We start from the raw sequence: 14,446 nt of genomic DNA, 5'->3' as shown, positions 1-14,446 counted from the left end.
ACCCTTAATAGATTTAGTGGGGAAAAAATAAACATGAATGCGTGTTATTGAGATTATCAATTTTAGTATATAGTATTAGTGTATTACCACAATTGCTAGGACCAAGTACTTTAACAACCCTTTGATCGTTGGTACTTAATAGCATGATAGAAATGATTTGTAATGTAATCAATTCCATGGTAAAGAAAAGTTAATTATAAAGAAGTTATTTTTTTACAATTTTCATCGCTACTAAATATCATATGATTTCATATCTCTAAATTGTAATGCATTGAAATGAATTTTATGACAAAAAATAAATGATTCAAGTAAAATAAGAATAATCATTAAACTTACCAAATGATTTTCACGAATAATTTGCCTAAGGGGTGTTGGAAAAAAAAAAATTCAACTTTTGTGTTCTCTAAAACTTAATTCTAAATAGTGTTCTCTTAGGTAAGAAGTTTTACTAAGCTAAAATATTTGGTTTGGAAATCTTATCCTAATTAACTTAATAAATTGTAGTCGTGTTATTATTTATCTTGTATTTATTGTCTTATATTTTTGGATCTCTATGAATAAGATTGTTATTGAGTGACTTGTATAATCACAAATCTATCAAGCGGCTCTACGGTAAACGGTTGATGTTATTATACTATTTCAATAAGAATATTTTAAAATATGCTATGTTGATGTTTAATTTGTTAGTCAATCTATCAATAAGAATATTTCTATGCTATGTTGATGTTTACTTTGTTAGTCAATTTAGCAATTGACTTTGTTAAGCAATTCATTAATTGTCAGTAAACGAACTACACTTTATTATTCATTGTTAATGCACTCACATTTTATTGTGATTGACAATAGTTTCGACAAACATCTTTATTGATTTTGACTTTTAGACTTGATTGAGATTTTTGGTATTATGGAGAAGTATTTTTTGAACATTCGATTCTTTCTGTAAAACTTGTGGAATTTTTTTGAATTTGTTAAACGCATATATTTGCTTGACAAAATAACATTATCCTCTTATAGGTTTGGAATTAACAAACTAAAAAGATATAGCTTATTAAAACTATTTAACTATAAGAACACCATTTTGGGTATTAAATTTTAGAAAACACCAAAGTTGAAATTTTTTTTTTGTTTGACAAATCACTCGTCACTAAAATAACACTCAATCTTCATCACAAATTCTTGTACTCCGAGACAATCAACCCTCCCCATGAAACGCATCACATGTACGCCAATAAGTTAATATCCTAACTAACTAATATAAATTATTAGCATATACACAGTACTTCTATAATACAAATATATACACTTTTTATTTTAAAGTCACTTTTATCATAACACAATCTCTCAAATAGATATTACCATATAATACCAACCGTCAAAGTACTTCTAGTAAGTGTAGTTCTATTGCTACTCGGTCGTATTACTCGTATTCTTTGCTTCAACAAGTTTTCCCACCCTCCATAAACCCTCGGTGTTAAACCCAGTAAGGCCTTCGTCTTTCTTGATCAATTTTCGTGTTCCTTTTCATTTCATGCCCTAATTTTGTTCGTTACTGTAAATTTCAGCTATCTGTTCTTGCTTTTAGATCCAGATAATTAATATGAGGTATTTCCATTTCCATTCCGATTTGAATTTCGATTTTCTAGTATTCTAGCAATTTCCTTTTTTTCCCCCATAATTATATGGTAATTTGAATTGGACCCTTTCTGGTTGCTAAGTTTTTCTTGTTCATTAATTAATATTTTTTGGTAGTTTGAATATAGTGGAGTTTTTACCTATCTAGGGTTCTGAATAGTATTGGTTACTGGGTTTTAAATTTTAGGTCAAATTTCAGGGCGCCTTTTTTCATGAAGATGAAGTAGATAACTAGGGATATTTCAATATGATTGATAAAGTTGATTATAAGCATTTTAACTTATGATAGTCCCGATTTTATGCGTATTATATTGTTGTTCTTGTTGCCTGCTATGACTGTATTGGCCTGTTTAGTAGCGGGTAACAATTTTTGGTAATGGGAATGAATTTTAGTTTCCAATGGCGATTAGCACATAGGTCATGCTTATATTCCATTCAAAAATTTTAGGTGTAAATAATATGGAGAACATAATACAAGGGGAAATTGCAACAGTGAAATAAATTAGTCAGTATTAATATCATATGTTTGACATAATTTATTGACTTACTATTTCTCTCCTCATTTGTTTTTCTCTCCTTCTCATTGCATTTCACCCTTTGTTTCCAAGATTCCATCATTGATTTTTTAAGGTTTTTGCTCATCTTGAATTTGTAACCGGATTAATTGTTGTCTAATAGTTTTCAGCTTTCAAGTGTAAGGAATATAATTGAAAAAAGTGGAAGGTGAGTTGATTGAGTGCATAGGTTAGAATTGGAGTCATGTGAATGATAGTAGTGCATAGGTACAACACATTGAGTTGGGGATTAATGGTGAACATGATGATAAAATGATGGTTAGGAAGAGCATGAGAGGGAGGAGCAAAGTGGAGTTGGTTGTGAGGATGGAGGTGATAAAGACAACAATTACACTATCAATGCAAGTTCATAAAATTTAAAGAAATTTTCTCACTTATTTTTTCCTCCCTTTTTACATCCAATCTAGACATGCTCTTAGTGGAGAATGTGGTGACTGCTTGCGTAGACATTTATATTCACTATGTGTGTTCAGTTAATCCTCTGGTTCACCAATTCATTAATTTGTAGTCAAGTAGTTGAATTAGTTACTTAATGAGAAATGTTTTGTTAAGATTTAAGTAGATTACTGTTTTTATTTTTGATTGAGTAAGATGAATCTTTTCTATATGCTAGGTTAAGTAACTTGTTACTTTTTATTATGAATAATATTAGCCCAAAAGTTTGTGAAAAATGATTTTAATTACCTTTTGTATTGCTGTTAACTGCTAATATTTGAGTGCAATAAGGGTTTTTTTGGAGTAGTGGTGCTATATATACTTGAAAATGACAACAAAAAAGAGAGAGCCTATGCTATATATTGTGAAATTAATTTCTGATTGTGTATGCTTTGAAGATAACTTGTTCTATGACCAAGTATTAGATTGCTTTAGATCACAATAAGTTAAAATGAAGAAATAATAAGTTTTCTCTAATTTCTTTCTTACTGTTTGTCTTTGGTTTTGCTTGCTTTTTGTCTATTTGTTGATGCTTATTACTGCGGTTTTAACTTAATACAACATATTCTATTTTAGTTCGAGAATTGCCTATGAAGGATCTACTTTGATTAATTTGTTTTTTTTTTTTTCACTTTCAGTCGACCAATGGAGGAAGATGCCCCGGTAAGTATTATTTACCTTTTATATTTATTTCAATTTTATTTGTGTATTATAGTCATTAGTATAGCTATCTGAATTGAAATTTTTGGGTGGGCTTTGTTTGCCAATTATTGTGGTGTTTTAGTCATTTGGTGTAAGCTTATAGCGTGTAGATTGCATTTCATTAAGATATTTGGTTGTCCATGACAATGTATGACCCGTCTGTGTTAGCATGTCTCACCAAAGTGGCATTTAGCCGTCCTTTTTCTTGATTTATGTTTGCAATCCGCCATCTTCGAAACCCAAGCCTATTTTTTCTGAATGCTAGATGAGCTACAAAAGACATTTGCTCGAGTTAATGATGGCTCAAGTACAAACATAGAGCCTAGAGTTGTCAGAGTCGAAAAGAGGATTTCTCACTGCTATCTCTCATTCAAAACCATGCATGAGACTTTCATCTCGCACGACTCCTAAGTGATAAAAGAAAGAAGAACTCATTTTCTTTCTTTTTTGATTAACTTCCTCGCGTATGTATAAGACCGAATCCGTTCGATTTCTAAAAAAGATTACTAATCCTTAACTTTTCGAGGAATCCTTCATCAGTGGTTTCGAATGACTGATTTTTCAATCTTTTCGCTCTTGGTTCCGTAGGAGTCAATGTAAATTGACAAAAGTGACAAGTTGTCCCCTTAACTTAGTCAAAGGTGTAATTTAGTTGCATAGGTTTTTATTTTAAGAAAGATTGACATTAATAATTCAATCTTTCATCCCATGAGCTGTAATGATCCCACCTTTATTATTTTATTCTAATAATCTAACCTTTGACTAACATTTGTTCACAACATTCCCTATTACTTGTTAATCTGCGCGTCAAATTGTTAAAAGAAAAAGAGAAAAAAAACAAAGATTTTTCGAGTCCTCTATGTTAGTTGCCCTATTGAAGTTGCAAAAAGAGAGTTTTGAAATAGTGAAACTCATACTTGAATTCTGCAAAGAGCAACGTGCTATGTTCATTAATGAAGAAAGAGCATTGAGTGGGGAGGGGGCTTGTCAGACATAGGTCGGTGGAAGGGGTGGGGCTGAGAATAGGTTTGATTTCCTTTTTTTTTTTTAACACTGCAGCAGATTAACTAGTAAGGGATGTTGTGAGCAAATGCTAGTCTAAGGTTGGATTCACAATAACAATGTAATTATGGGATGTGACCAAGTTTTACAGAGTAGGTTTTCACTAACCTACCGTTCAACCTCCTCCTTTATCCGGGTTTGGGACGAACAATAAATAACAAGCACTCGCAGGCGGAGTTTCAAAGGTTGAATTATTAGATAATAATTCAACGGTGGGATTATTCACGTCTTTTGAAAAGAGATATAGGGAAAAGAGGAGAAACTGATATAAAGATGGGCAATTTACAGTTTTTTTTTTTTAATTTTTTTATTTAACAATTTCATGCGCTGGTTAAATAGGAGGTGTATCTAATGCTCTGTGCGATCTTTTCTTTATTTCACGCGCTGGTTAACAAGCAATTCACAGCCTACAAGTAAAAATTTTGATTTTTAATGTCAATTTCTTCTTTATTTTAGCACTAAAACAACTTTATATCTAATGCTCTGTGCGATTTTGGGATTATGGTTTTAGAATTGTTGTAGATGATTCTCAAATATTAACATGAACATATTGCAAGATTTTTGTCATACTGTTACCTGATTTCCAAGTTGCAGCATGACAAATCTCATTTCAGATGCTTTGCATCTAGCTTCAACCATTTTCCATTCAGATCTTAATTAACTGAATGATGGACATACTTTAGAAGGTGCTTAACATGGTAATTTATATCAAAAAGGTTTTTCATTATTGAGTTCATTTTAGTCTTTCATCTCTTCTATAATCTTGGAAAGATTCGTCTTTTGATACACCCACAGTTTTGTAGAGTACATACTGAAGTGTCTTTCACAAGAACCGTGCTAGTCAATGGCCCACTTTTAACTGCTGTATTTTCTTAATTATGCGGTCTTTATGTTCATGCTGTGATTTATATGTAATTTTGTTTCTTATATTAGCTCATGAAGGTTACCTTTGGCAGGGAAAGAATGAGGAAGAAGAGTTTAATACCGGTCCTCTCTCCGTTCTTATGATGAGTGTCAAGAATAACACACAGGTACACGACAATTGCTATTCTTCTTTATCTTTGCAGATTATATTATAATATAAGTTTATGGAACTTTTAAGAACTACAAAGTTCTTTTTCGAATTATTGGACTTCAAGTTATCTGAACTCGAAATCTAAGAGTGACAATACTTATAACGATCGTTCCGGATATTATACTAAAGATAGTTGGAATAATCACATTAATAATTGCATTGACAGTTATCTTCATTCTCAAATCAGTATTGGGAGTTCCATCCTAAGTGGTAGTGACAATTCCAGTGACAGTTACATTTTGAATTACATTTTTAATGAAAGTGGAAATAGGAGTGAAAATTTCAGCAAAAGAACGAGCACAATTGATAGTAATTTACCTAGAATAGAAAGTTCTAATAATCTTGATGTAACTAAAAGATATCTCATTCATTTTGCTTTCATCTTTTGGACAATGTCTCTATGCAAAGGAATGTGATTATATTTTCTCCCCTGTATACATTTTTTATACTTTGTATAGTTGTCTAAACTTCCGATTTGCCTAATCAGGTCCTTATCAATTGCCGGAACAACAGAAAATTGCTAGGACGTGTGAGAGCCTTTGATCGTCACTGCAATATGGTGCTTGAAAATGTCAGGGAAATGTGGACTGAGGTTTGTCTTAACTAAGAATGCCTTTTCTCCCCCAATTTGTACAAAGTTTCTTAATTGATAGATCATACATATTTTTCTTCAATTGAAATATTCTTGAAAGGAAAAAAAGGTTACTTGTTTACCAATTCCGAAGTACAGGTGCTTATTCATTGTTGATTGCTGCAGGTACCAAAGACCGGGAAAGGGAAAAAGAAGGCGCAGCCTGTGAATAAGGACAGGTTCATCAGCAAAATGTTCCTTCGAGGAGACTCTGTAATCATTGTCCTACGGAATCCCAAATAGGTTGCCTGTACTGATGATGCCTATGCTGGAGGTTCTTACTATGGTCTATTTGTATTGTGAAGCTGAGATTGGTGTTACCGTAATCTTGTTTTGGATAGACGTATGTGCTCACTAACTCCTGCTTGGTTCTGGTGGTTATGCTGGTTCACAATGTAGTTCGTGTTTCAATCTCGCTGTTATAGTGCATTCAAGCATCACTGACTTGCCATTTTGTTCTTAGATTAATCACAATGTTATATGCCAAGTTTATTTTGGTTATGCGAGAGATGCTCTTTATATTTTTGTTATAATTATTATACTCTATGTTGCTCCTTTTTGTTTTAGCTTGTGCTAATTGAGATGACAAATTTTGATATAAGAAAAAATTACTCGGTAATAATTTTAATTTTTTAATTAAACATGAATAATCCCACTATAAAGGGTGTTTGCTAAGAATATACTATGGTAACTTTTTATCTATACAACAAACCATCTTGTATAAAAAAAATAAAAAAGTGAATACAAAATTAAATTATATGAGAAAATTTTAAAATGATGAAAAAATAAAAAGAAATTACATAAGTTTATTTTTAAATTTAACTTCTTATTTTTAAAATTTCACATTTTTTTAGCAATTAATATGCAAAAACTAGTCATCATTTAGACAATAATGTTCTTGGGTAAGTGACCCTAAAATTTAGATTATTTATGAATAATTAAAAATTTAAATTATTGTAGAAAAATCAATAGAAAAATAGATTATTTTACGTAATTTTTCCTTTGATAAAAGACCGGTTCATTTTTAGAATACAACTCTAATTCTTGGGTTTTTATTAAGCTAATAGTTAAATGTATATATTAAGTGGATGAGGAATATTTAGGTTTATTAAAAAAACTCTAATCGATCTTTTAGGCAAGGGACTCTTAAAGCTCTAGCCCACATCAACATGGCTAAGCTTATTTGATTAAAAATCTGATTAATATCAAGCTGTATAATATATATAGTATGCAAAAATGACATTTGAGTTGGTTCAACATACATGTATTGTATGTATGGTCGTATGGATATTCAGTACACTTTATACTAGTATCATGGATTTGCTAGTGGATATGAAGCTTTTTACTTAACGTTCATTAACCGTATAATATTTCTTGTAATAAAAAGAAACCAATGATTTACATGCAATTGCATGTCTATAAAAAGTGCCAAAGAGACTTCATGCAATGAATGTCAACAACCTTCAATGGTGAGGAACAACACTCCTCTGTTCCATCCATTTTGTATTATTTAGGAGAAAAACTCACATGGTAACCCGGACAAAGAAGTATATAGTTTAAGAAGGTATTAATTCAAAATTTATCTTCCAAGATGAGAAAAGACAGAGTATCAATAGTAGTATAATGGAGGATACAAATGAATGAATCAGCCATAAAAAAAAATTAGGACAGTCTTCAATAATAAAAATACTCGAGGCTATAGTAAAATCTACATATCTATTCTCAGAAAAGAGAAGCAATTTTGGGGCCAAATCTGCAACTAGTTGAGCCTTGAGATGGTATACTGTGAAGGAAGATGCCGTGTTAGGAGAATGGTGCAGAGATAAATTAATCATCATTATAATCATTACGCAATATATCTACCTCATCGAAAGATATCTTTGTAAGTATATGCCAGACATGTAAGCCAAAAAAAATAAAGAAAAATTGAGCTTAAAATGCGGTGGTGTTTCCGACTTTCTGGTCACCGAAAATACGCTGCCTGAAGTCGGAAATCATCATAGGCAGACCTTTATTGAGCGGGATCTTAGGCTCCCATCCGAGCAACTCTTTAGCCTTTGAGATATCGGGTTTTCTCATGTGAGGATCATCCTCTGTGTTTGGTTTAAATTCTATCCTTGCATTTGGATCTATTGTCTCCTGAACAACCTGATATAAACAAATCCAAGAAGTAGCATATTTATTCAATGGACAATGAACAAGACATGTTCTTAATACAGATCTACAAAAACTCAAGGACGAAACCTCGTTGTAACATCATCAAAATATGCCCTACAAAGAAATAAAGTTTGCACTGGTCAAGGTCTAATCATAACACAAATTTACATCTTTCCGTTCTATTCTTATTAATTTACTTTGTCATATAGAAGTAGTTCAACTACACCCGTAAGTGCTCTTGGGCATCGTCGGCATCAAGTCCGGTTAAAGGAAAAGGTTTGCGGTGCAGGTGAAGGAAAAGGGTTGTAATAGGTTAGGAACTGTGCAAAAAACAGTCACGTCTTATGTCAAGAGCCGAAACAGCCAACTATAATTGGGAGGAAGCCTTTGGCATTGTTGTATCATATAGAAGTATTACACTGGGGACGGCACAACTGTTACAGCTTGACAGTCAGAACTAAACTACATAAAACCTTTTCTATTCTAGTTGATTTGGGCATATGCATTTATGAAACAGTTGGTAATGGTGACGAGTCCTAATAGAAGCATCCCAATTGGAACTTTAACCATTGATAATGAAAGTTAAGTAATGATTTAAAAAAGTGTGACGGAGTACCTTGGCAAGTTCAAGCATGGTAAATTCACCGGGATTTCCCAAATTGAAAGGACCCACATGTTCACCCTCCATAAGGCGCATCAAACCATCAACCTGGAGCACAAGACGGATGGTAATGAAATTGGGTATTCACACACAATCTCGGGGAAAAATCAGGTCGGAGATTAAAATTTACGAAATTCATTTTATATTTTGAACTATGTGATAAATTATGCTCAAACTACTTGAAGCATAGTAGGGGACAATTTTATTATAGTTAAAAATAAAAAGTGTACTAACAACCCCTTTTCTGAAGTATAAAGGCCACTTTCACATGGGTTTATTCCACCATCTAGTAAAAATAGATTGATGGTTACAACAATGGATTCTTGAAGAGTAAATCCTTAGCTTGTGAAGACAGCACAATAAAAAAACAAATCATCGAATATATTAATTATTCTCCTTTATGATTAAGGAACCATGGACACTAAATCATCAAAGATATTAAATATTATCCATAAGACCATAACAATTAAGAAACCATGGACATGTAAGAGAACAGAAAACAAAAATGGATGAGACGAACTTACCAAGTCAGAAACAAACTGGAAACTCCTGGTCTGCTTTCCGTCACCATATACAGTCATTGGTTCCTTCCTTAGGACCTAAATCATGTCACCATTTGGCATAAGGTTAAAATCGAGTGGATTAATACTAATCAAGAAAACTGTATGTATCTGTTGAAAGAGAGGAGCGTAAATTCCTAATTACCTGTGCAACAAAGTTACTAACAACACGGCCATCATCAATGCACATCCGAGGACCATATGTGTTGAAAATCCTAGCAATCCTCACCTACAGAGATTAGAGAACGACAAGCAATATTAATAAACAAATATTTCTAAGGTGAAATGAACACAGTCAATCAGTAATTAGTTAGTATTCTCATTAAAATTTGATTAGATGAACTGCTACGAACCTCAACACCAGCACCTCGATGGTAGTCCATGGCCAATGTTTCAGCTGTACGCTTTCCTTCATCATAACAACTTCGAACACCTACAACGCGTCCACCCAAAATGCAAAAACTTTGGTCACTTTTTTATTGGATACTAGTCCATGTCGATATTTGCTACACAATGACATAATAACAATGCTTTAACACACAATTTTCTTTGTAATGGGTAAAATCATTTGGTCCTCACGGCCTTCCCACACACATCCAAAAGAAACAGAATGATACATCATTCTGATAGATACTCGGCATTTTTTTCAATGCATGAACAAGACGAGACTGTCTCGTACTAATTTACCATGATACTTTTTTAAATGAGCCACACACCTAGATGTAAATTACAGTCACCCTCGAAATAGGATTAGTTAAAGATAACCCACATATAAAAATAAATATTCGTTAGATTACTTGTATAAGCATAGCTGAGGAGTAGTGATTTTCACTTCCTTTAAGTATCCATAGCTGAGGAGCTGATATAAAACTGCAATGCCTTAATAAATGTAACTAGAGTCCTATAGGAGCAAGCCAAGAAAAATCCCTATGAAAATGACAAAGGAGAAAATGACCAATTGACATCAACTAACATTTGAGTATTAGGGGTCCCGCAAAACAACGATTTAATCTATACATATAATTGACACATGAAGCTATCATTTGCTGAAAAATCAGAACAGTAAATTTTAAATTTCTAGTCAAAGTGATATAATTGAAAAATCCTTAAAATTATACTCCATTGGTCTAAAAGATTTCTACTTCTACTATACTAATCTAAACAGCAGATCTAAACCCAGTGTCAAGCCGCACACTACCCCACGTGGCTCAGTGTTCTTACTTACGACCCCAAAAGTGAGGGAATACTAGAAATAAAAGGCTCTGCTTTTCACTTACCATTGGTCCACGTGTCTGCTTTCTGTTACTTTCCCATGCAAACTAGCAATATGGAGTATCACCTATCACCTATGCTATTGTTAATTTAAACACGCATGTCGATGTACATTTATTAATAGCTAATATCTCTTGAGTAAAAATTGCAAAAATTTAATTTATTAACAGTTTGACAACTATACATCGAAAATGAATTTAATAAAATATATTCATGATAATTTATTAAAGAGTTAAAGTAAACTTGTAAATAGAGTAAAATCAAAGTGCTATGAAGAGATGGAGCATAATACTTCATCACACATTGTGTCATTATATAAGTAGAATGAATTGTGTCAGATTTAAAATGTATGAATGAGATTAAAAGAAAGTGATCGGTTATTGTTTAAAAATAAAAATAATACAAATTAAGTGAGAGTGTGGGACGGATCAAAATGGAAAATACTACGACAAAAAGAATATAGCAAATTTGCAAACAAATTCCCAAAAGCATCGTCAACAAAACTCACACATAAAATGATGGGATAACTACTCACTTGAGTCTAGAGTAATAGAAATCATAAGACTCACATGTTTGGTGAGATGATGGAATATTACTCCAAAGGCATCACAAAAAATGTGAACAGAGAAGGGTATTATGTACAAACTACAAACCATGTGATAAAACAAAGAATTTCCAATGAAAATAAAGAGAGAAGGATTGATACCAATGGGATTAACGTTGCCCCAATAAGTCTCTTTCTGAGGATGTTCCAAAGGATCACCATAAACTTCACTTGTGCTTGTTAGAAGAAACCTTGCACCCACTCTTTTTGCCAACCCTAACATGTTCAATGTTCCCACCACATTTGTCTTGTTAATTCAATTCAATTCATACCAGTTAAGGTTTCAATATCAATCCCAGTTCCATTCTAATTTACAAAATCACATAATTGCAACAATATAGACTCTAGCATCTGGCCCACATGCAACCCGCTCAGAAAATTAACATGGAAAATTCCAGTAATCTGTTTACGTAAAAATGGCGCTTTTTTTGATTAAATTGCCCAGAAAACATAATCATTTTGTTTTTCAAACAAACTAGTAGTCAAAAAACGTTCCGTCATCTGTCAATTTTGAATCAACTGCACAAAAAATTGCCCGTATTTTCCAAAAACAGTGTAAATTCAACGTGAAATGATAGGAGTATTAAACAAAAACAGAAGGATAAAAGGAAGAGACAGGATATGATAGTCTTGACAGGGTTGTGCTTGTAATGAACAGGGGAAGCAGGGCAAGCCAAATGATAGATCTGATCAACCTCCAATAAAAGAGGTTCAACGACGTCGTGTCGAATCAATTCAAATCTAGGATTTCCAAAATGATGCATAACATTCTCCTTTCTTCCAGTAAAAAAATTATCCACTACAATCACGCTATCACCTCGAGCAATCAAACGGTCTACGAGATGAGATCCTACAAACCCCGCGCCACCCGTCACAACTATTCTCAATCCTTTTGTCTTCAACCCTAGAGTGACTTTCCCCGATCTAAATCCGCCCCTCACTCTGTGTGGCAACAACCGAGTCGGCTCAGCCGTGAGGAACGATTCTCCAACGAGTGAATCGTGCATGTTGTAATTGGTTAACGTCGGGGGTGATGAAGGAAAGAAACAGAAAACCAATGTGGAGATTGCAATGCCGAGGAGGAGGAAAACGAGTCGTTGTTCGCGTAAGAGATAGTGAATCGGACGAGTTACGCTGTGCCATGGTTTGGGTGGTTTGGGATAGTACTCGTCCGAAAGGAGTTGAACTTCGTGGCCTCTGAAGGTGAGCTCCATAGCCATGGATTTTATTGGCTCGGAAATGAGTCGAATCGGTGGTGAGTTAAAATAAAATGGTTACCGAGTTATAAGAGGGAATGGAAGAAGGAGAAGAGTGTGAGAATTTACGAGGAAGGAGGAAATAAGAAATTTGTAGGTGCCTCAAATTCTTTATTTACAATTATACCCTCGTATTTTCTGTTATTTGGGATTTTGTAAAACAATTTTTTTAAAAGTTTCTCCATCCCATTGGGATCAAATACTATCTCTGGTCTCTAATAATTGCTATAGTTAGTAGTTACTATAATTATTATTGTTCATCAATTGACGCATTTGACATGAAAGTACTGATCTATATAGAAGTCTGATAACGCAATCGAGTGAAATATAATTGTTTGATTCATTTTAATACATATTTTCATAATATTAACTTTTTAGAACTTTATAAAAAACAACACTTTTTAAAACTTTTTATCATATGAAATTAAAGATGTTGATTAAAATTGTATTGTTTATGTATTGGATAGCGTGAAAAACAATATTGTATCAACTATTAAAAACTAAAAGATGTATGTCTTTTGATTTTTTTAATAACACTCATCAATCACTATTAATTTACAGCAAGTCTTGTATAAAATCATCTCACAATGAGACGAGATCATACAAACAATCCAAATTAATTATATTTAAAATAAAACTAATTAAGTTAAACTTATACGACAAATAACTAAAAAATGTTTTTTTAAAAATTTTTAAGAAAACAAAAATTAAGCGAGTCTTTATTAAATTATCACATAATGAAATGATCTTAATAAAAAGTTTTTCTTTTAATATTTGAGTTTTGAATTTTAAAATGTTCTAAATAACTCTTCCTTTGGGTTGACTTTTAAGACTTGGGCTTAGCCGAAGTGATGGATAAAATTGTTTGTCGTGTAAACTGGTTCTCTCTACTTCGGAACATCCACAAATTGTTGTGAGAGACGGCTCTACTTGAGCCGACCTATAGAGTATTAAGAAATAGAAAATGTAGTGTAACTACACACTTACTCGATAGGGTTTTAGAATGCCTTAAGTAGGCATTTAGAATACGTCAAGTAGGGGTTCACAGGTATGTCAAGTAGGTGTTTTTTAGCATGCTGAAGTTGTTTCAGTAGGTATTTTTAATCGCCTAGCTAATTTTTGTAAACCTCAAACATCTACTTAGTAAACCTGAAAACACCTATTTGACATACTTGAAACAAGTACTTTATATACCTCAAACACCTACTTTACATACCAAAAATCATACTTAATATACCTCAAAAATCTACTTGATAACACCAAATACCTGCTTAGTATACCACAAAACCTACTAGGTAATTTCAAATCCCTACCTAACATACCTCAAACACTTACTAGGTATATCCTAAATGCCTAATTGATATATCCCAAATACTTACTTGGTATATTTCAAACACCTATTTGACAACCTTAAATATTTACTTGGTATACCCCAAATATTTGTTTGGTATATCTCAAACCCATAATTAATATACATCAAATCCTTACTTGATAACTATAAATACCTATTGATATATCTCACAATGCTCCTTAATATACCCTAAATACCTACTTGATATTATCAAATCCTTTACATGCTATAAGGGATCAACGAATCAAGTTGCCGTTGGATTGTCGTTGCGATGCCCATGATTAAATAGCATTTCCATGTGCAGTAAGAGCCTACAGTCCAACAAATCTTTTTACATAGATCCCACATATTATTACGGCAAAAGTGTGTGCTGAGTCATTTAAAAGCCGTCTTTTAGAAACGATCTCTTAGAAGACCGATTATGTCACTACGTAATTAATTAATTATATATATATATATATATATATATATAT

At 32.7% G+C, this 14,446-nt stretch overlaps 2 protein-coding genes across 2 annotated transcripts; one reads left to right on the top strand and one right to left on the bottom strand.

Annotated features, from left to right (window-relative positions):
• The first annotated feature begins 1,350 nt into the window (after positions 1-1,350).
• On the top strand, positions 1,351-6,668 carry LOC130827470 (uncharacterized). Its single transcript, XM_057693202.1, has 6 exons — positions 1,351-1,480; positions 1,563-1,602; positions 3,281-3,305; positions 5,363-5,437; positions 5,969-6,073; positions 6,239-6,668. Exons 2-6 carry the CDS (start codon positions 1,598-1,600, stop codon positions 6,353-6,355), a joined length of 327 nt encoding a protein of 108 aa, XP_057549185.1. The 5' UTR covers positions 1,351-1,480; positions 1,563-1,597; the 3' UTR covers positions 6,356-6,668.
• Positions 6,669-7,123: 455 nt separating this feature from the next.
• LOC130827469 (UDP-glucuronic acid decarboxylase 2-like) lies at positions 7,124-14,394 on the bottom strand. The gene is made up of 7 exons (XM_057693201.1): positions 11,990-14,394; positions 11,469-11,616; positions 9,844-9,923; positions 9,636-9,719; positions 9,455-9,529; positions 8,886-8,978; positions 7,124-8,260 (listed from the first exon to the last, which is right to left on the bottom strand). Exons 1-7 carry the CDS (start codon positions 12,584-12,586, stop codon positions 8,045-8,047), a joined length of 1,293 nt encoding a protein of 430 aa, XP_057549184.1. The 5' UTR covers positions 12,587-14,394; the 3' UTR covers positions 7,124-8,044.
• Between the last annotated feature and the right edge of the window lie 52 nt (positions 14,395-14,446).

Source organism: Amaranthus tricolor, chromosome 11 (assembly GCF_026212465.1).
Source record: "Amaranthus tricolor cultivar Red isolate AtriRed21 chromosome 11, ASM2621246v1, whole genome shotgun sequence".
NCBI lineage: Eukaryota > Viridiplantae > Streptophyta > Magnoliopsida > Caryophyllales > Amaranthaceae > Amaranthus > Amaranthus tricolor.
The sequence above is the reverse complement of the archived record's forward strand: the minus strand, read 5'-3'. Positions and strand labels throughout refer to the sequence as shown.